Source organism: Phoenix dactylifera, chromosome 18, assembly GCF_009389715.1.
Source record: "Phoenix dactylifera cultivar Barhee BC4 chromosome 18, palm_55x_up_171113_PBpolish2nd_filt_p, whole genome shotgun sequence".
NCBI classification, from domain to species: Eukaryota; Viridiplantae; Streptophyta; class Magnoliopsida; order Arecales; family Arecaceae; genus Phoenix; species Phoenix dactylifera.
The window spans coordinates 5,158,552-5,180,809 of NC_052409.1; the positions used below are offsets into that span (position 1 = coordinate 5,158,552).

The window sequence follows — 22,258 nt, forward strand, 5'->3', positions numbered from 1 at the left end:
TATTACAGAATTGGATCGAGACAGCTAATAATTTGGTCCACAATATCTGTGGGAAGTGTTTTGCCATAAAAGAAGTAACCAAGTCGGCAGTATTTATGAAAAATTTTGTTGAAGACGTGCCGTCAGGGGACTCTTAAATATCAAGTGCGAGCGGATGAGCAGCATTGAATACTATCAACTCATTATCCAGCTAATTACTGTTGCTGAATCTTTTTCGATGGCAATGTATTCAGCCGTCAAAATCTATCTCGTGTAGATAATTCTTACCTGGACCGGCCTCAGCTTGGCATCCAAACTCGACCGCTTCGGTCTGGACTTTTCGGGTTCTCCATCCGGTCTGGCTTAAGAAAATGTATAATATTTAAACCCGATCCGATCCATACCGTTGCCCTCCTCCACTACCGCCTCCGGTCCCACTCGAGCGGATCAAAAAGCTAGGGCTTTTTATTTTTTCCCGTTCGTCCTCGAAAACCCTAGAAGCCACCATGGATCTTCTCCAAAGCTACGGGGACAAGAGCGACGAAGAAGACGGGGAAGAATCGCGACGAAAAGGAGGAGAAGAGAAGGGGAAAGGAGGAGGGGAGACGGAGGTGGAGGCGGCCCCTGCCTCGCCGGACTCGGACTCCTCGTCCTCTCCTCCCCGTCTCCTCCCGGCCAAGTCCGCCGCGCCGCGGGTGGACGACACCGCCCTCGCCCTCGCCGCCGCCGGCACTGCTCGCTTTCTCCACCGCCCCATCGACCCGGCCCAGCACGCCGTGGCCTTCAACCCCACCTATGACCAGCTCTGGGCCCCCATCCACGGTCCCGCCCACCCCTTCGCTAAGGACGGCGTCCCCCAGGGCATGCGTAACCACAAGCTCGGCTTCGTCGAGGACGCCTCCATCGAGCCCTTCCTCTTCGACGAGCAGTACAACACCTTCCACAAGTACGGCTACGCCGCCGACCCCTCCGGCATCGACTATGTCGGCGACCTCGACACCCTCCAACGCAACCAGGCCCTCTCCGTCTACAACATCCCCCAGCAGGAACAGAAGCGCCGCCGCCTCCAGATGAAGGCCACCCCTGCCGAGGAAGACCCCGCCGCCGCCGCCGGTCCCGACGTCGAGAACCCCGCCTCTGAGGAGTGGATACTCAAGAACCGCAATAGCCCGTGGGCAGGGAAGAAGGAGGGGGTCCAGGGTGAGCTTACCGAGGAGCAGAAGAAGTACGCCGAGGAGCATGCTGCGAAGAAGGCCGAGAAGGAGAGAGGCGGCGAGGGGAGAGGGGACAGGGTCGAGCAAGTCGACAAGAGCACCTTCCATGGGAAGGAGGAACGCGACTACCAGGGCCGGTCGTGGATTGCACCTCCCAAGGATGCCAAGGCCGCCAATGACCACTGCTACATCCCCAAGCGGTGGGTCCACACGTGGAGCGGCCACACCAAGGGCGTCGCCGCCATTCGATTCTTCCCCAAGCATGGCCGCCACCTCCTCTCGGCGGGCATGGACTCAAAGGTCAAGATTTGGGATGTCTTCAATACGGGCAAGTGCATGCGCACCTATATGGGCCACTCCAAGGCGGTCCGGGATATCTGCTTCTCCAACGATGGTACCAAATTCTTGAGCGCCGGGTACGACAAGAACATCAAGTATTGGGACACCGAGACCGGGAAGGTGATCTCAACCTTCTCCACTGGGAAAATCCCCTATGTCGTGAAGCTGAACCCCGATGAAGACAAGCAAAACATTCTTCTTGCAGGGATGAGTGATAAGAAGATCGTTCAGTGGGACATGAATTCTGGGGAGATCACACAAGAGTATGATCAACATCTTGGGGCCGTGAATACCATCACATTTGTGGATAATAACCGGAGATTTGTTACTTCGAGTGATGACAAGTCCCTTCGCGTATGGGAGTTTGGAATTCCAGTGGTTATAAAGTATATAAGTGAGCCACACATGCATTCCATGCCATCAATTGCTCTTCATCCCAATTCAAATTGGCTGGCAGCACAGAGCTTGGATAATCAGATACTTATATATGGCACCAAAGAAAGGTTTCAGCTGAATAAAAAGAAGAGATTTGCGGGGCACATTGTTGCAGGTTATGCTTGTCAGGTGAATTTTTCCCCAGATGGACGGTTTGTTATGTCAGGGGATGGGGAGGGGAAGTGCTGGTTTTGGGATTGGAAGAGTTGCAAAGTTTTCAGGACTCTAAAATGCCACGAGGGAGTGTGTATCGGGTGTGTGTGGCATCCATTGGAGCAGAGCAAGGTAGCAACTTGTGGATGGGATGGCATGATCAAATACTGGTAAGTTTTTTTTTTCCCAATAAAAGGCTGTCATGCATTTTTTATCTCTGTTATAGGATAGCGACTGCGTAATTGTTTATTAGGTTGGATGATAAATACGATGTTAACTAGTTAATTCTTTCATTTTGCTGCACTGTTTATTTTCTATAGGTTAATTTCTGATGTGACTTGTGGTTGTAATCTAAATGTGTCTTCAACTCACTTGTAGATCATGACATGTTAAATTTATAATATCATCTGTTGCATTACGTGAACTTCTGAACTAACTGCTGTAAAACTTTTCTTCAGTTATGTTGTGAATGTGGCCTCCTGTTGTTTCTCTGTTAGAAGGACCTGGAATGGTCCTTTTTTTTCCTTGCCCCTTTCTGTTAATGTAATATGATATTATTACAAGAAGGAATTGATGATGGAATGCTGATACAGGAAACATTAGAAATAAACTTTAGAAAAGTTTAAGATATCTCACCTGAGTGCTAGCCTCTGGAGTAAAGAGTGTGAAGAGGATACAAGTTTGGATGTTGCTAAAAATGGATGTATGTTCGATAAGTTTATACTATTTGTTATCTTAAGCACATAGTTTATACTCAAGCACATATATGCAGATATGAAATCAAACATTTCGGAGCTTGAGTAGTTATTGATAGATCCATCTGTCAATACATAGTTGATCTTTGCCTTTCATGGTGAAGTCAAGCTTTCCATTAGTTAGACTTATATCAAGATCTTTACTATTTGACAATGGTAGAACTGACTATGCTAGGATTTGGACCACTAGTTGGCATGCCCATTTCACCCAAATTTGGAAGTTTTTTGTCCTTCTACTTCAAAATCACCATATACAGTGCCTCAACTTGTTCGATATCTAATTCTCAATAGGAGTGAATTTTACTTATACTTTGTGAACGTTCTCACATTTCTAGAGGGGGGTACCCTCATAAACTACGTTTGGTTGGAGGGTACTGCTACTTTGGAGTGGATAACTAATTTCCCTTTCCTAGATTGAGACATGATTAACTGATGATTTTCATAATGTTTTGATAGTTAGTTGATGACTTTCATATTCCTAAGGTATAATTTGGAACACAAATTGATGCACATTATGAAATGCAAATTACAGCCAACAGGTTGGCATTAATGTAATTTCTATGGTTATATATTCTTGGATTGCTAAGTTGGTGGCAAATATTGTTTAGGGAACAATTATTCATTATCTCAGCCTTATCTCACCTAGTAGAAGGAGAAACACCACTAATCTTTTTGGGTTCTCCACAATTCAAATATTTGTATATGTCATCCTGATGGCTCCTTAAAAAGCCTAGGTAACACGACTGGAAGGTATTGCTTGAAGTACTCTTGGTAGACTTGATAAATAAAATTATTCAATTCCATGTTTGCCTCCTCGCCCTCTTAAACAACTCTTTGTTTAATAGGTTAGTAGAGATGATATGGCTGTAGACCTTTGTTTGTCCAACAACTGACATTCTAAAGAAACAAACAAACAAAAAAAATAAAGAGTATTCTGTTGCTAGTATTAGCTAGAATGTCAGTTTTCACTATGTGCATATGAAGTGTTGTATCTACTCTTATTAGAAGCATTATGTTGTTGTTTTTGTCATATATTGCTTTTATAGGAATAACCAGTCGAGATATGAGTCACTTAGCAACTCAGATGCTAGATCTTTCTTTAAATGTCTAGTGCTTTCTCACAGGAATGGTTGCTATCATTTTTTTTTAAGTTCATATTGATCTTAGTATTTCATATTCTAAATTAAGCATTATGTTGTTGATTTTGTCATCTATTGCTTTTATATGAATAACCAGTCAAGTCGAGATATGAGTCACTTAGCAACTCAGATGCTAGATCTTTCTTTAAATGTCTAGTGCTTTCTCACAGGAATGGTTGCTATCATTTTTTTTTTTTAAGTTCATGTTGATCTTAGTATTTCATATGCTAAATTATTTAGTTGTAATTGCTGACAGAGTTAATTTTATTTTATATTGTAAATGCTTAGAGGGAAAAAATTGTGAGCTTGCTTCAATATTTAAGTTGCCCCAATATCCATCATTTAACATTTTATGAAAAACACCTGGAAATGTTTAAATACAAGATATTTAGCTATATGGTTAAGCAGTCCTTGTCGTTGGACTTTGACATTACTATTTCTTTTGATGAGGATCTTATAGATGCTATACTTTTGCAGCCTGAAACACATTTGACATGAAAGATGTGAGCAATGATCTTCACCCTTCTCTATGGGGTTGGCTATATAGATTTGACTTTTTGTGCAGTGCCTTGTTTAACATGAAAGTAATCTACTTGGAAATCACCTCTATCTCTCTTATCACTAGTTCCATCAGGGATGGTCCTTTGGTCTTTATTTTCTTGTTTCTAGATGATGGATAGTTCTGAATCTCATTTTGCTAACCTTATGATCAATCATTCTTTTATACTCATAGATCTATGTGTTGGATAATAGTTGATGATAAAATGAAGTGGCTTGATTTGTCAATTAAGTCATGTGACTGGCTTGACCAATATGTTATGGGAAGTTGTGCCCAAGGGTGTCATGATTTTGTGTTGAGTTTAAAAGGATGTTTGAAGCTTCTATTTTGATAATGATGGGCCAGAATCTTCATTATGGGAAAGGTGGTCTTAGTTCTTATTGTTTTATGCATTGCCCTCAATAATAATGCTTGAGAATTATGCTCATGGGCATGTGGGAAAATGAGTGACAGATTGAGGCAGAGGAGGAATAAGAAGCATGATTTTTGATTGCAGAAATTAATATAATGATAATGTTGAATGTGTGTATGACAAGAATTTTGAGATCACTATGGGTGTTGTGCATGAGAAAGGAAATTCAGATGACGTCCTATGTTACAGATATTTGGGTGAAATTAACGGACATCATCAGTGGTCATGAGATCATTATGTAATGTGCCGGATAGAGTAATAGCATTCGTGGCACAGACATAGTAAAATTGGTCTAGGATATGCCAAAATTGCACTAGGTATTCTATCCGATTCCATGTAGACTACCTTTTTTTTTTGTTTGCAGTGATGAATGGACATCATTTATACAACTTTGAGCAAATCCTAATGAGTCTTAAAAACATATAATGCTTCGTATTCACTGAAGGCATTTAGGATGAAACAATTTTAACACAATTCTTTCATTTTTTTTAAAAAAATGTAAAAAATATGCATAAAAATCACTCATCCATGTCATTAGGATTGATATGATTCTGTGTCTCAGATAGCCTCAGGCTTGGAATTCCTTTGTCTACAACAAAAAAGATCTATGGCTACCCATTGCTTCCTGAAGTATCGGATCATTAGGATATCTGATTTGCTTTGTCAAACACAGGGTCTTGTGCTCTGCCTTCCTCCTATGTCTTGGTGGCTTCTTATTTCTGACCATCTTCTTGCATATTGCAAAACCAGGTTTGCAGCTCTAAATGTATGAGTGGCTGAGCAGATGTTAAATGTACTCTATTGGTGCTTGTCCTCCATCCAATTAAATAGATTGTTGAGGAGTAGGAACCTTTAGTGGAACACTTGTGGACGCCTAAAATACCATTCCTTCTTATTCAAGAACCAGAGTAAGAGCTTTCTTTTATATTCACTGGCGACTTTGTAGACTCAATAGAGCTACACTAATCTCCTTTGATTTCATGAAGACTAAAGAATTAAGTGATGGTATCTAGTGCTCATCATGTTAGAATTTATATGAATTTAAGCTAAAGGAACTTATAAAGGGTGTCTCTTCATAGCATAATTGGCAATATTCTTCCATGAGATCTCAAGACATTTCCTTAAATTAGAAAAAAGTTTTTCCATTATGCATAATTAGGTTCCCATTATCTGTGTAGTACTTAGATGTTGATAAAATTAGTCAATTTATTGGTGAACAGTAGGCAATTTTACAGACAGACATGTGCGAACAGCCGGCACAAGCATGCATGCATGTACATCTTTGAGGCTGTAGCTGATGAATTTGTGCTTGAGTATCTAAATTTCATGATGTTATCTAAGCTGGTAATATGATATCTATTAAAGTATCTGAAACACACTATCATCTTAAAAATCAAAGATTTGGATGCACCTTACCTTTGCATCTGCTGCTTGTGAGGACAGCAGTTTTCCATTGTGTGCATTTTGTCTTGGATCATTGTTTGGTGATTCCTAGTGCAGTTGGCAGTTGAATCTTGGTTCATACAGCAGAGTCTTTAGATTAAGATGGAAGTTACAGATTTTTTTTTAAAAAAATGTCACATCATGGAGCCAGTGTATTATGTTAATTTGGCCAAGGAGCTATACATTATGTAAATATCTGGTGAAGCATGCTGCCATGTTCTGTTGAATGTTTAAGTTATCGACAACAGACTGAATTATGGCAAATATGCTGAAACAACCAAGCTTATATGCATCCAATATTTCAGTGATGCCAAGCTTTTCTTTGCTAGTGCAAGACTGGCATGCAGTACCGCTGCATGCCAGCTTACGTGTGCCAGTATATGCATATGCTTGCCAGTGTGTGTGAGGCACAGGATGGCACTGACAAATATTACAGATAAGGCTGGCAACATAATGCCAAGTATACAAAAGCTGTTCAAAATATTAATGATTAGTATAAGGTGGGAGAGAAATGTAAGGTTGACGATTCAAATGGTTGTTGCATCAGGTAGACAAAAAGAGATGAATATTATTAATATTTTAATTGTATACCATGAGCAAAATGCTAATATATATAAGTTTTTGGCCTTCTTAATTTATGCTTTTGAACTTACTCAAATCTTGTGTGTACTTATTTATAAGCCCTTTCAAAACAGTAGAAGAAAACTCTCTGTTTCTTTGTTTTTGCCTTCTTTTTTAGTTCAGATATCTGAGGCTTTTGTTTCTCTTGTAATATGCAGGGATTAGTTTTTTGGGCACTCTCAAAGTTAGATGACGAGGTCCATCTCAATTGTTAGGTTGGATAGCCTGCACGCTTTCCTGCAAAAGCTTTGGAATTCCATTGCAATTTTGTTTTTACAGATGCTGGCTGAGTTAATTTGCCTTGGATCATGGCAATGCCATCATCTAAGTTTTCAAACTATCGGCTTGCGTTATGACGGATTTGACTACTACTACTCTTGGCCTTTCTTCATTGTTGCAAGCATCGTGTCATTAAACGTGTAGTTCATGTAAATTTTAAGGTGTTTTTCTCCAATGTGTTCCTGAAAGAAATATATATCTCTCTCTGTGGAACTGTTTTGTTTATGACATAATGGCAGGAATTGTACACCATTCAACAGGTGCATATATTATTTTGTTTGTGGCTACTTGGGCATGATGGGATAATTATTTACGCATTCTTTGATTTTTTTATTTTTATTTTTGATAATCGAGGGATCGTTCCTGCTTGTTAGTGAACTGGGTTTCATGATAATGGTTGTAGTACTATTAGTGAAAATTCTGTATCCTAACTTGAGGAAGTTTAGATTTGCCTAAGTCCTCAACTGAAATCATCAGTATACAACCTTCATCTAAAAGTGTAAACTTAATTATATGCTGCTGCAAACCTGATTTACATCCCACCAGAAAAACCTGATGTACATGAAGTGCTGTAAGGTCCCTTTTAATGCCTGTTCGAGAAGCTGGAGCTATAGAGTATGTTCATCAAGGTCGCAAGCTTTAAATTTTGGGATCAAAGCTCAGTTTTTTCCATTAAAAATTCGTTGAGCACATTGCGGGTTCTATACTAGGATTACATATAACCATGTGAATACCCACTTAATGTGCTCTGGCACTATGAGTATGATCTTAGCTTTACTTCCTTACAGAGCCAAACAAGTTTTAAAGTATTAGCATATTGTATGGAGTTTATAATAATAGGATTCACATAATGGTGGGTGGTCCTATTAGAATTATAGCCACTTCGCATATCAGCTAATTATATATTATATATTCTACTGCACTTGTGCTCCCTTTGATTTTTTTTTTTTTTTTTTTTTTTTTTTTTACATCGGCGACTCACACATAACGAGTGTGAGTATTGTCCAAAAAATCATAAAATAAAAAAGACTGCAGGAAAGACGGGATAGGTCCACCTAGATGAAGTCGCTTTGACTGTTTTGAGATGGGTAAATATATATTTATAAGATAAAAGGTTCAAATATAGGTCTACACATATACTCATATACTCCTTTACATTCACTATTTATATATATTCTTATACACTATTCTTTTTTTTACGGGTGTACATTTTTTCAACCCACCCACAAAAAAGTAATTTATTAGGACATGGACATAGAAAGAAATAATTTATAAGGGTACACACAAGTATTAAATTTGCAAGAGTAATAGTTGTAATTTTATATTTTTATAAAGATATACATGCAAAAAGAATAATTTATAATGGCACATGCAGATAGTCATTTGCAAGAGTATTTATATCATTTCGAATATTCATAAGGATATACATAAATTTTTTTAAATATTTATTATTTATTTAAAATTTGTTATTCAAAGTTAAAATTTTTACATGTATTTTTTATAAATATTTTCACAAATTTATTATTTGTATTATATTCTTATAAAATATTTATTTTATATACATATCTTTATTAAAATCTGAAATAATGTGTATATCCTTGCAAGGTACTTGCATGTATATCTTTATAAATTATTTTACTTTTATAAATTATTTCTCTTTATGTCTGTACTCATATAAATTATTTTTTTATATTTTTGTAAATTAATTCTTTTTGTATTTATCTTTAACTCAATAAAAATAGATATATAAAAATAAATAATTTATAGAAAAGAACATAATTTTTAAGATCTGTGGAAGTGTACTTTTGAACAAATTGATAAATGAAATCAAAGGATTATTCAACGATTCGAAACTCTCTCCTTTCTATATAATTTGGACCATATAATATCCTCCATCATATCTCCTGCTTTAAGAGTCTAAAATTAACTGACGTCGTCTGACATGGGAGGGCCCTGGATAGGATGCCCCTGCAGGATTTTTGTTCAGCCGGTTCACGAGTTGGGTCCGGGTTGGTCGGACGTCTTCCGACCGATCTGAAGCCGGCCCGAGCGGTCCACGAGTTACGGATAAAGGAAGCGCAGTGTCTTCGATGCTGGGGAGTCGGATAGGGTTTGGTTAACTCCCCGACGCTCCAAGGCCATAGCAGCGGAAATATGATCCAACGACGGATAGGTGGATTTTCTTCTACCTGTTCTCCGATTTACTTCCCATTGCTCCTACCGTGACCTGTTTTCACGTTTAAGTACGTAGTTTTTGTTGTTGTGTGCCAAATGTTTGAGGCAATGCCTAAGTGGAAAACTGGAGCTCTTTTCTCTTGCAAGATGTCTCTTTAGAGAGCTGCGAATGCTTTATGTTGGTATAGTTCATCTTTTCAACATTAATTTTTTAATCCAGCTTAATAGCATGATTTTTTTTTTTTTGGTTGGCAATCTTCACAATTCGCGAGTGATTTGACTATTACTTTGAGCTGCTGTTCAGATTCTCTTCCGTATCTCTAGTACCTTCATTTTCGTTTCTAAATGATAAAATAATATCGAGATTCAATTCTTGTGGATATTATATATGTTTTACTTTTTCCAGTTTCCTGAACGTGAATGTTAACTTCTTAATGCCCCTAACTTTAATTTTTAAAATAGATTTGATTTTAACTTGTTGTAGATGCTCTTCCACTAATAAGTGGGGGAGTTGGGTTGCCGGCTTGGAGAACGAGGCTTGCAATAAAAATGAAAAGGAATTTAGTTCTTCAATATTCCCTCAGGCGAAGTTCCATGTCCTCATTTTCCCCAAGGAACAGTTTGACAACTTCTTGTTCAGCTGCTGACCAAAATAAGAAGAGCAAGGTCATTGTAATATCTGGTCCCACTGGAGCCGGAAAGAGTAGACTTGCATTGGAGATAGCAAAGAAGCTTGATGGAGAGATCATAAGCGCCGATTCCGTGCAAGTGTATTGTGCACTCGACATTGGATCGGCCAAGCCTTCAGTTACTGACAGAAGGGAAGTGCCTCATCACTTGATTGACACCTTACACCCATCAGAAGATTATTCAGCTGGGAAGTTCTTTGAGGATGCTAGGAAAGCAACACAGGATATTCTTGGGAAGGGCCGGGTGCCGATAGTTGCTGGTGGGACTGGTCTGTATCTACGGTGGTATATATATGGAAAACCGGCTGTTCCAAAAGCATCAATAGAGATCGCCTCTGAAGTATGCTCCGAGCTCATGGACTTGCAGAGGAATGGGCAGTGGGATGCAGCTGTGGATTTAGCAGTGAAGGCTGGTGATCCGAAAGCTCGGTTCTTGCCTGAAAACAATTGGTATCGATTGAGGCGTAGCCTTGAGATTATCAGGTCTTCTGGGTCACCTCCTTCAGCTTTTAGTGTACCATATGATTCTTTTCGTGAACAACTTGACTCGAGATTAACGAGCTGTTCAGTTAATGGCACTTCTGATTTAAATAATCTTCAAGAAAATCCTGCAAAGGACCTGGACTATGAGTTCATTTGTCTTTTTCTTTCAAGCCCACGAGTAGCTCTATATAGGTCGATTGATTTGAGGTGTGAGGAGATGCTTATGGACCCTGAAGGACTTCTGTCAGAATCCTCATGGCTTCTTGATATAGGTCTTCGTCCAAATATGAACTCTGCAACTCGCGCAATTGGTTATAGACAGGCTATGGAGTACTTGCTAAGTTGTAGGGAACAAGGGGGTAAAAGCTCTCCTGAAGAATTTTATGCATTTTTATACGAGTTTCAGAAAGCATCTCGAAATTTTGCAAAGAGGCAGATGACTTGGTTCCGGAACGAGCTTATTTATAACTGGCTTGATGCCTCACGACCTTTTGAGAAAGTAATTGATTTCATTTGTAATGCTTATTATGACCAGAGTGGGGCGTTGGTCGTGCCTGAATCACTTAAAATGAAGAAAGATAATAATGGCCAACGGGAAACCTATGAACTGAAGTCCTATCGTACCAAAAATAAGTTGTTTATTGGCGATCTGGATTGCCATCATGTTCTGAATTGGATTAGGAGGACCCAGAATACAATAAGGTATAATTCTCATATATCTAGCATCAGTTGATTCTCAGTTTTATCTTGAAATGCAATAGTTGTGAAGAGAAATTGTTATGCCTTCAAAACTTAATTTTTACTCCGGCTCTATGATTTCTGATGGAGAATGTTATTGTTATCCTAATCAAGGCATCATTTACCAATGCATTAAGAAAGAAATCTTTTCGGCATATTTCATAAATTCGTTGAGCATGGGTCACGTGGTTTGGTTTCTAACCGAAATGATCATCTGATTGATTTGTGTTTCATAAATATGTATGCCATTCTTGTATTATAATACTACATCATATGATGTAAGCTATCTCCTTAGTTTTATTACTTTATGGGTTCAAACATGCATAAAATTTCTGTACTGACTTGTTCATTATTTTTTCTTTGAGGACACTCTGTGGCTTTTGATATCATATTCATAGATTTCATATGTTCAACAGTAGTTGATGGAAGGATTGGATTTATTTGTCTGTTAGGAATACCAAGGCATGTGGCTGAGTGGCTGACTTGACCAGTATGGTACGGGAGGTCATGTCCAGCGGCATTACAAAGTTGAGTTACTGAGGATGTTCAAGAAATTCTCCATTATGGAGAATATTGTCTTAATTCATACGGTCTTTTGCAATGCCCTTGGGAATAGTGTTTGCAAAGTATGTTTGCTTGCACTTAAAGGCTCAAAGACTCGAAATGGACGATAAAGAGAGGGGGGGAAGAATGTTACATTGATGATGAAAATGGTTGTTGCATTGAGTAGACAAAAATACATAAGTCCTTTTAATATTTCTATCATAAACCATGAGCGAAATCCTAATATACTTGTGATACATTGTTTTTTCCTCATAATTTATGTTTCCAAACTTCTCAAATCTTGTGCATCTTTGAAAGCACTTTCAAACTAGCAGAAAAACCTTCTTCTTTCTTTAACTTCATATAATTCAGTTATTTGTTTATGATTGGCAGGGCATAGTTTTCTAGTTACTCAGAGTCAGATGATATAAATTCATCTCAGTTGGTAGGTTGGAACTCCTGCAAACCATGGGAGCTTGGAATTCTGTTGCAATTGTTTTCAACAGATGGGAAGTTTAGCACCCTCTTGCTAATGGATAAGTTAATTTGCTTCTGATCATGTTTTAAGGTGTATTTCTCCAATGTCTGGCCCTCTTGGCACAAGAGAGAGAGAGAGAGAGAGAGAGAGAGAGAGAGAGAGATCTAGAAATTTTTCTTTTAGTGAGAGTGGTAGGAATTTTACACCATTCAACAGATGCAAATATTATTTTTGTTTGTGGATACTTGTGCGAGACATTGTCAGGCATCCGGTAGACTTGATACCATTCTGCATTTACGTGTTCTTTAATTCTCCATGCTTATTTTCTTTTTCTTTTTTTGGCATTTGGGTGGCATGTAAGGAATTCTCCATGGTTGTTAGTAACTTGGCTTCCATAGCTGTAGTTCATGCTTGTTAGTAACTTGAAAATTCTATATGCTAATATAATTTAGATTTGTCTCGGTCTCTAACAACAATTGTAGCCTTCTTCATCATTTTTTTTAAGGATTAGATGGAGAAGGTCTATTGAAATTCAAACCCTGGTGACTAATAACCAGTCCAAATCTGTTGGCACCCTAAAAGGTTTCAAAATTGGTCAAGTTTATGCTGCTGTAAAGCCTGATGCAATATCGATTTTCATCCATGAATCAAGGTTGCCAGATTCAAATTATGGGTTCAAATATAGCGGTGCTTCATATTTTGTTAGGAATTTGTTGTGCATATTGTAGCTTCTGATATTGGATATCTATAGGAGAATGTGATGCCAATTTACGTGGTCTGGCTTGCGAAGGAAAGCTTTTGTGGCTTTAATTTTAATTCCTAATCGAGCTTAAAAGGTGTTGCAACAACTGCAGCTAATCATTGTTTGAAGTATTAAATTATTTTGTGGAGTTGAGAATATTTGAATCCAATAATGGGTGCATGGAGTTGAACCACACAGAGAATCCAAACTCTACTTTTTCTCCGTCCATCAAGCTAGTGTTCTTTATTTCCTAATATTTTCCTTCATTTTATTAGTTTAGATAGATTTGCTATCTAATTTTCTTTAATCAAAAAAAGAAAAATACAGTTTTCTCTTCAATTAGAACACGTGGGATCAATGCAAGTTCTTAACCGATGTGCTTCTTATGTTTACGGACGTGATTGAAGCATATCACCATTATTGACATCAAACATTATAAAGGAAAAGAAGTTTTATGACTGAAACAGGTTTCTGTCTGATTAGCACTAAATATTGCATCATGAAACATATTCTAGGATGTCAAATGTATGGTCGAGCAAGTACCAATGCAGGTAAAATTCTTTTGCTGGAAATTGGTCCATCAGTATTATTCCTAATCATATGACTACTTGTGACTTATGCCCGACTCATATGGAAGATGTTTCCCATGTGTTACTTTATTGCTCTTATGCTCGGTTCTGCTGGTATTCAATTGCTAATCACTATCACATTGATGCACCTGCATCTTTGCCGGCATTGCTGGATCTATTATCCAACGCCCTGAAGGAGGCAAAGGTAAAATTGGTGGTGGCATGTTCAGGTTGGCAAATGTGGAATCGAAGAAACCATAGGGTATTTCAGTATGAAACTATTGACTCCTCAAAAGCTGGTGAGGAGTACTTTGTGTTACCTGCTGAATGATGATTCTCCTAGTGCTCAAGTTTATGTTCAGACACAGTCAAAGAACTGGGGAAATATTACGCAGCAGCTTGTTGGCCCTTCTCCTCTGCAATGTAAGTGGTTTCCCTGTCCCCTTGGTGTCTTGAAACTGAATTTTGATGGAGCCATAAGAGATTCGACAGCAGCAGCAAGATTGATCCTATGAGATCATACAACCTGGCTGATGTGGGTGGCTGGACGCCCTCTCCCTCAATGTTTTGTTCCATATGCAAAGTACTGGGATTGTGAGAAGGTTTTAAATGTGCTATAATGAAGTTCCAGGCTTCGTAGATTTGGATCTAGGGGGATTCAATGGATATTATCTCTATGTTTAATGAACCTAACTATATACATGGTGCTTGGCTTCTCCTCTGGTGCAGGATATTTTGCTTTAGACGTGGTCTTGTTTTGCAATTCGAATCTCTCACATCTCTAGGACACAGAATCAAGTGGCACATTTGGCTACCACATATGCCTTAAAAGCTGGTTTGCAGGGACCTTTAATATTTGATGTTGCTACTACTGCTTTGTAAATTAGTGTGCCATGGATATTACTGTTGTTCTGTTAGGTTCAGGTGCTTAGTGATCATCTGTTTTGTTTACTATTTTTATAGTAATGCAATCCTCTCTCCCCCCCCCCCCCCCCCCCCCCAACACACACACACACAAAAAAAAAAAAACATAGTCGAGCCATAAAGTTTGATCCTCTGACGACCCTCATCACCCATATTTTATATAAAATAACGTGGCATATACTTAAACCGCAACTTAGCGATAAGCCACTTCCATCGAAAAACTTAGTGATAGACCACTCTATTGACATGCAATAATGGTTCAACATCTTGGTTCGATGCATATTATACTTTGCTCGTGCAGTACTATGGCGTGTTGGATCATCATGCACACGGGATAAGCGGGACTCCTCTTCCTCGTTTTGCTCTGTTCTTTTTTTTTTTTAGTACACCAGCAGCTCACACTAATCTCAGGGTGAGTATTACCTACCGAGTCGAAGGATGTTTTGCCCTGTTTGCTGTCCCAAAATAGATACCAATCAACGAGGCAGCCCCATAAGCCAAACAGCACCTCGAGCAATCGGACTCGCTCTCCCAGACCACTCAATGCTCATGCTTGGCCACTCGACGAGCGTTAGAGGTCACAACAGCCAAAAGCCAACCACTTACATTCTGGATAACAAATACCGGCTCTTTTTCAGCTTTTGCTACAAAGCGCTACGCCATTTCTTAGAAGCTGATCGATGTTGAAGGCTCAGTTGCTTTCAAAGCTGACTGCCAAGCAACAGCATATGCTTTGATTGATTTGCCTGAAATCAGCCTATGTTCGTTCCATCTTATACAGCAGTACCTTGTACTCCACTCTGCAAATACTAAATCAAATCCAAAACAATTGGCCGAAACAATTAGCATTTAACAAAGAAAAACAAGTTTTTATGATCCGACAATTCCTACCAATATCCATCACAGAAGAATTTTAATGCAACAATCCACGGTATCTATATCCATTTGAAATCAAAAGAACACCAATGCAACTCCAACCTGATATTCCTATGAAAACCTACAGGAAAGAAACCTACCGCTTAGCAGCAGAGCCTCATGGGTACCACATGATGTCCATCTTAGGCCATCAAATGTACCTTTGACTTTTCATACTTTTTCAACCAAGCATATATGCATGATAGAATCCATTGAAAATGCCAAATTGCACCACCTATATCGGATCCAAATCAAGGAAATGTAATATAATTGTCAAAGTTCGATGATTCAAGAGGAAAATACACAAAGTATCCAAATAAGGTTGGCAAGCAGTGCCCATGTCCGGATAAGCAACCAACCCTATATACTTTGTACAGCTCACAGTAAAAGTAATAGCATCATAGAAGGAAGTCCAGCATTGTTTCAGGCCATCAATCTACACCATAATCACCCCAAGGCCAGCTACCCACCTATCAGAAAATAACATGTAAATTCCATTCACTCAAAGGCCCACTGGTTCTCTCTCCGGACCTCTTCCTCTTCTTCAGGAGTAAAGTCATTTTTGATGTTGAAAGTTTTGCGGATCTCTTCAGGGGTCTTGCCCTTGATCATATCAGCCACGGTTTGGCAGGTCAGATCCAGTAGGCCTTTAATGTTTAGATAGTTTGCAGCCTGGAAACACCAAGCAAAGATTCAAAAAAGAGTCATAAAATTCTAACAACTAACAAACTAAACAAATGCAGAAATAAATCTCGAAGCAGATGAATTCTTGTTTGCAAATATATAAAAAGCTTTACAGCAAGGTAGGACGAACTCTAACAAGAGAAGTAGAATACATGTTGCAGCTAATAATCAGAACAATGTGTAAAGCCATAATAGGGGAAAATATTGCATTAGTTCTGCAACCACTCTCCTCCTCCCCTTCTTGAAACAACATAAAAAAAGTAAGATATAAAGATCATTCTACACTGATAAAACAAAAACATTGGAGTGACCTGATTAACAAGAAATACAGACATACAGGAAAGCATAACCATATGTGTGGACATAAACATTGCTTTGACGCACTGCAACCATACAAGGCAAAATGACACAATGCAAAAAAAATGAATGCAAAATTACATATTAAAATAGAGGTAGACTAGGATACACTTGAGTCTATCCGGTCATGTCATGATTGGACAATGAGGATCCAAAATCAATGATCCGGGCTGTTCGATGTGACCTACTATTTCTGAACTGCTTACACACAAAAAATCATATGATTTTGAGACTCATAGCATATGCATTAAATGGTCAAAAATTGGATAATCTACATAATACGAAACAATACATAGAATACAACAGTTTAAATCATCATGCATAGACCAAGGATCTCCAAAAATATTAGTTTTGGTATAAAATACTTTAAAGATATTATATCACATCCAATAATATGGATTATCGATAATGGACGCCCATCATCCAATTATGACCTCACCAGATCTAAGTGGAGATACACTCGAGTGTATCTGTGTATCACAACTGTTACTCTACCTATGTCATATTACGATTTTGAAGGGTTCCCGATATTACATATACATAACGGGTATTTTATTGACAATCATTATTTATCCATTATACCATCATGACCATTATTCACATTTTCATTGTTTAATAAATTATAAAATCATATCTTTCTTTAAAAAAGAAAAAAATATCTTATTCAGTTAACAAAGATATTATCAAAGAACAACATTATTTCATGTTAAATGTCATATAACAGCTATTATCATAGATAGAATCAAGACATGCGATACCGGTATCGGCATCTGTACTAGTTGACCGGCGGTGCAGTACCGTGCTATTCCGTTCCAGCATATATCGACAAAACGAGAGCCAGCGAGGGAGGGGGAGAGGGAGGAGAAAGGAAAAATGTGTGTGTGAGAGAGAGAGAGTGAGAGGGGGGGAGGGGGGAGAGGGAGAGGAAGGGAAGGAAAGAGCGAGAGGGAGGGGGAGGCCCAGAGGAGGGTCAGGGAGTCCCTTGTTTCTAACGAATAGGGGTTTGAAATAGGGAAACTGAGAATGGAACCCCTATTTCGGCCCTCCCCCTCTCTCTCTTCCCCCTCTCCCCTCCCTCACTAGTTTCTCGAACTGAAAGGCGAAACCGTGCCAGTACGCCCTCGGTATGGCTTGGTACGGCCCGAACCTAACGGTTCAAAGCGGTACAATATTCCATGGATTCTATGCAAAAAATTGCAATTTTATTACTTTCCAAAAGATCCGGCCAAAGGCTTGTTTGGGAAATAATTGCAGTTATTTCCATTATAAGAATAACAATAATATTTCAGTTTCTGAAGGCTCCAATTATTAGGGGATAAAAAGTTTACTAAAACAGAGCATGTATAAGGCAACAAGAAAATTAGAGTACCAGCTCATCTTACATCATGAACAAATTGAATAATAAAAAAAAAGGATACACTCATTGCCACAAATAACATCGTATCTAATCCAATTATATCCACCTATATGCAAATGAGAATGTAGTTCACTTGCCAATAGAAGCATTAAAATGCCCCCTATCCAATGAACCTGTGACAGCAAGTGCACACAAGCACCAGCTCATCTACATGAACCATATGACATTGAAGTACAAATTTTCATGATTCCCTAGATATTAAGTATGGCACAGACGCCCCTAAGCTATGATGAATATGGACTAACACCAGCAGCAAATAAATAGGTAACTACAACCATAAAATTATTAAAGGGAACTTGATGCCAGAAACAGTTGACATTAAACTTTTCTTTCATTGAGAATTCTCCCCACCTCCATCGCTGTGGCGTGATCCAAAAACCAAAAACAAACCTATGCAGAGCCTACCTGTCTTTCATTAATAATCATGCCATTAGTACCGCAAAACCAGATGTTTAATAAGTACTCATGCGCCTAATGTGATTCAGAACAGAATGTCCCTTCACAAGATTGAGAATTAGTATAGTGACTCATCACCTAACTTCACTGTGTATAATTCCAGCTCTCTGTTCTCAATGGTATGATCAAATGCTCGTTACACGAAACATCCTGGAGAAAATTCTTGATGCTACTTCATGCTCTTTCAAGTTATCACCTATTCAGGATGATGCAACCATAACCCTGAATAATTTGCCAAATGCCACCAAACAACAAAGCACATACTAGCAATGCGGGCATAAAAGAAAGATGGAAATCTATTCAATATTTTCTGCATAGGATGATAAGAGAAGCAAATGGGGGCCATGAGGTGTGCCACATGCCAAGTGCCGGACATGTCAAATATCTAATATATTATGTATCCAGGGGAGGATTCTATTTGCAGTTTTCAACCCTACAGAGGCATCAAAACTCAGATGTCTGTTGAAGTGCAGTTCATGCTCCAAGCAGAAGTACAAACAGTTGGTGGCATGTCCAACATAAACCGCTTCAGCATAGAATTGACAATAGAGTTTAGCTACTGATAAGTCACAGTGATTAAATGGATGGTATATTAATATGATGTTTCAACGAGTAATATATAGGACTTTAAGATGTTGAAAGAAGCCTTAAAAAACAAGGTATGCTTATCAACCTCATAATAATTATTTCCTTAAAGGGGGTTTCTTTGGGGCAGGCCGGGTTTTTTTATTCTTTGTTTAAAGGGGAATGGGGGATTAAATGGATCGTACATTAATATGATGTTTCCATGAGTAATATATAGGACTTTAAGATGTTGAAAGAAGCCTTAAAAAACAAGCTACGCTTATCAGCCTCAAAATAGTTATTTCCTCAAAGTGAGATTTCTAAAGCAAAAGAGTGTTTCACATTAAAAATTACTTCATTTTGAATTCCTTCGAATTGCACCGCCATTGTCACAATGACTTTAAAAATTGTCCAGAAATTGTTTCTTGAGGTTAAAGATACCATTCATTAGCACTAAATTATTGATTGTCTAAATGTTGAGAAAAATTCTATCTCATACTTTAAATTATGTATAAAACCAATTCAGGAACCACAGATTATTGATTTCTTGTTTATTTTCTTATACGTTGGATTAACTAACAACTAAAAAATCTGCTTGTACCATTGTAAAGCGGAGGATGATAAGTCTACATGATGAATAATTCAGAAGACTTTGGAAGTCTGAAATATTACATGAATAAGTGATTCACAAGTACAAGAAATGCAACACCTGAGTCAAAACATCTAACTCACAAAAAAAGCAAGAACAATGACTAGCCTTATTTACCCAAACACGCTTACAGAAATGAAGAAATGCTCTCAAAAAATGATTTGAAAAGCCAAATGATGAATATACATATCATCCACGACCAATTTGCTTAATTTTGGCAGAAACTGGAAAGCACAATTGAAATTGGACAAAAGCTGTAATAAAACTGATCAGTTTAGATAAAACCAGTTGAAAGCCAAAACCAAGGGGAGGTTTCAACTGTCACAATGTTACATGGACTCAAAGTTGTTTGTTGGGTGCCGGTGCATCTAAATGTCAGATCTTTTCACAATCTAAGAATTTCTTCTTATGAAGCCAAGTCCGAATGTTTTACCAGCATCCATGTTTAGGTGCCAGTGCAGATACTTTGGGCTATGTCAAACGTTATGGGTAACATAGCTTGGTCCATGCCAAAACATTCCCCTCCAGACAAAACTGGTCAGTTGTAGCGAGAACTTAGTCTTTCAAAAATATAAATGAGTAGATGCTGGTGCAGTCATTATAAGTAATATTCGTAATGCACCACTATCAAATAAATAACTCATTTAATATACTGCATGATGGATGTAAGTGCATGCAATAGATTGAGGGGGCTTTCCACCTAAGGAGATATTATTCTTTCACCCTTTCTCTCAGCCACATGTAAATACATCTTCTTGCTTCCCTCTCTCTGATGAAGAAATTGTACACCTATATGCAATAATAACTAAAGTATATCAAAGAAAATAACTAACAAACACAAACTATCTTAAGCTAAAGGTCCTAGTTGGTAATTATGATGACGACATACGAACAAGTCACATAACCATTAACCCCCTTAAAACTGGTTTATTCCAGTTATTCTCACTCTGCATAACCAAATTCAGCCAATGAATTCAAATCAACAGGAGATAACAAATGATGAAGACAATGGGAGAAAACACCAAAGACATCGTCACTAACCCAATTATGCACATTACGAAAGAAATAGAAAGGTATTCTTTAGTAACAAAAGTCTGCAAGACCTTGTTAGATACCTTTGGTCATAATAACACATATTAAATAGATACAGGCAGAGCAACAATTATTTCCATTAGAATGCAATCAAAATCAATAGAAAAAGCAGAGCCCAGAAATCTCACCCGACGTCAACAAATACATGAACCTCATGAAATCAAATCAGATGTTCATATTTCTATCACAAACTCACAGCCAGAGATAGATGAGGCAAATATGAAAGCTAAACAAGATAAGACCTAGCAACAAATCCCAGCACAAATAACCAAAAGAAACCCCAATAAATGAAGCAAATATGAAACCCTATCAAAAAGAAACCCCAACAAAATCACAGCCAGAGATAGATGAGGCAAATATGAAAGCCGAACAAGATCAGACCTAACAACAAATCCCAGCACAAATAACCAAAAGAAACCCCCCTAAATGACCCTATCAAAAACGGCACACATATCATCAAATCTAAGAGCAATAAAAATAAACAAACAAGCCTAATTGACGAAGAAAGAAGGAAATCACGAAAACTTAAATCAAAAGAGGGGGGGTGGACAGATCAAGGGTCGAAGGATCTAACAAGGATGAGGTCGAAGAGCGTGGCCTGGTCGACCCTGACGAACTCGGCGTCCCAGGCCTTGAGCTCGTCGTCAGCGAGCTTGGAGGAGGAGTCCTCGGCGGCGGCCTTGGAGGCGGCGGCAGAGGCTTCGACGTGCCTCTTGCAGTATTCAATCACCTTGGAGAGGATCTTGCTGGTAACGTTGGGTAGGGGGATGCCGTTGCTGGCGCAGTCATCCTCTATCATGTGCTTGATCGTCTGTGATTCCATTGCCACAGTCTCCTCCACCTCGAAGACCTCGCCATCAGAGCTCTTCAAGATGATCTTCTCCGCCATGGACGCCGGGAATCGATCACCGGAGTGAAGGAATTAAAGCAATAAGAAACCTACGAGATGAACGACGCAAGTTTTTATTTCTTATGGCCTCTTTTTTTCTTCGCCTCGGTTGTTGTTCGAGATATTTATCTAGTGGCGAAGGAAACAAAGGCCAGGAGAGGATGTTTCTGACCGTCCGATTAGGAAACGGCAGATGGATTTAATCAAGGAATCTGTTTTTAGAAAACGGTGAGCTAGTAGGTTCCAGAGGAGGTCGCCAACGTGAAACACTTGTCGATAGATCCGTGGGATACAATCATCATCAAACTTTTCAGAAAAAAATATTTAAATCTCAAAAATTTTATTTATTTTAATTGGATACTAAAATCTAGAGCATATTTGGTTTGCAAAAATTAGTTACCATAGTTGGAATAAAAATACGGAACTCCTATTACAGCTATTTAGTTGGAGAGGGCTTTATTTTTATTCTGATTTTAGGAATAATTGGAAATATCCCAATCCCTGAACTCCTCTTAATATTCAGATTTTATTCTATTTTTTATTCCAACTCATTCCTATTGTGATTC

General features: G+C 38.5%; 3 protein-coding genes across 9 annotated transcripts; 2 read left to right on the plus strand and 1 right to left on the minus strand.

Moving 5' to 3' along the window:
- The first annotated feature begins 389 nt into the window (after positions 1–389).
- LOC103722596 (pre-mRNA-processing factor 17-like) lies at positions 390–7,615 on the plus strand. Of its 2 annotated transcripts, XM_008813205.3 has the most exons (2): positions 395–2,290; positions 7,208–7,615. In XM_008813205.3, the coding sequence occupies exons 1-2, from the start codon at positions 486–488 to the stop codon at positions 7,212–7,214; spliced, it is 1,812 nt and encodes a 603-aa protein (XP_008811427.2). In that variant the 5' UTR covers positions 395–485; the 3' UTR covers positions 7,215–7,615. The 2 variants fall into 2 exon arrangements, with proteins under 2 accessions (XP_008811433.2, XP_008811427.2); XM_008813211.3 differs by lacking the exon at positions 7,208–7,615 and having other exon boundaries at positions 390–2,294.
- Positions 7,616–9,255: 1,640 nt separating this feature from the next.
- LOC103722625 (tRNA dimethylallyltransferase 9) lies at positions 9,256–14,461 on the plus strand. 6 transcript variants are annotated; one of them, XM_008813262.4, is made up of 3 exons: positions 9,256–9,501; positions 9,988–11,377; positions 13,976–14,461. In XM_008813262.4, the coding sequence occupies exons 1-3, from the start codon at positions 9,483–9,485 to the stop codon at positions 14,004–14,006; spliced, it is 1,440 nt and encodes a 479-aa protein (XP_008811484.1). In that variant the 5' UTR covers positions 9,256–9,482; the 3' UTR covers positions 14,007–14,461. The 6 variants fall into 6 exon arrangements, with proteins under 6 accessions (XP_008811484.1, XP_008811501.1, XP_026655852.1 ...); XM_008813279.3 differs by having other exon boundaries at positions 13,942–14,151; XM_026800051.2 differs by lacking the exon at positions 13,976–14,461 and adding an exon at positions 13,728–13,935.
- Positions 14,462–15,824: 1,363 nt separating this feature from the next.
- On the minus strand, positions 15,825–21,875 carry LOC103722611 (SKP1-like protein 1A). Its single transcript, XM_008813224.3, has 2 exons — positions 21,378–21,875; positions 15,825–16,256 (listed from the first exon to the last, which is right to left on the minus strand). Exons 1-2 carry the CDS (start codon positions 21,690–21,692, stop codon positions 16,083–16,085), a joined length of 489 nt encoding a protein of 162 aa, XP_008811446.1. The 5' UTR covers positions 21,693–21,875; the 3' UTR covers positions 15,825–16,082.
- Positions 21,876–22,258: the final 383 nt, after the last annotated feature.

Bases quoted from the DNA above. Each gene is read 5' to 3' on its own strand.
- LOC103722596 (XM_008813205.3), top strand. From the start codon at position 486: ATGGATCTTCTCCAAAGCTACGGGGACAAGAGCGACGAAGAAGACGGG.
- LOC103722625 (XM_008813262.4), top strand. The intron at 11,378-13,975 runs GTATAATTCTCA...TGGCATGTTCAG, and splicing joins AGGACCCAGAATACAATAAG to GTTGGCAAATGTGGAATCGA.
- LOC103722611 (XM_008813224.3), bottom strand. From the start codon at position 21,692: ATGGCGGAGAAGATCATCTTGAAGAGCTCTGATGGCGAGGTCTTCGAG. The intron at 16,257-21,377 runs GTTAGATCCTTC...TGGTGTTTCCAG, and splicing joins CGCTCTTCGACCTCATCCTT to GCTGCAAACTATCTAAACAT.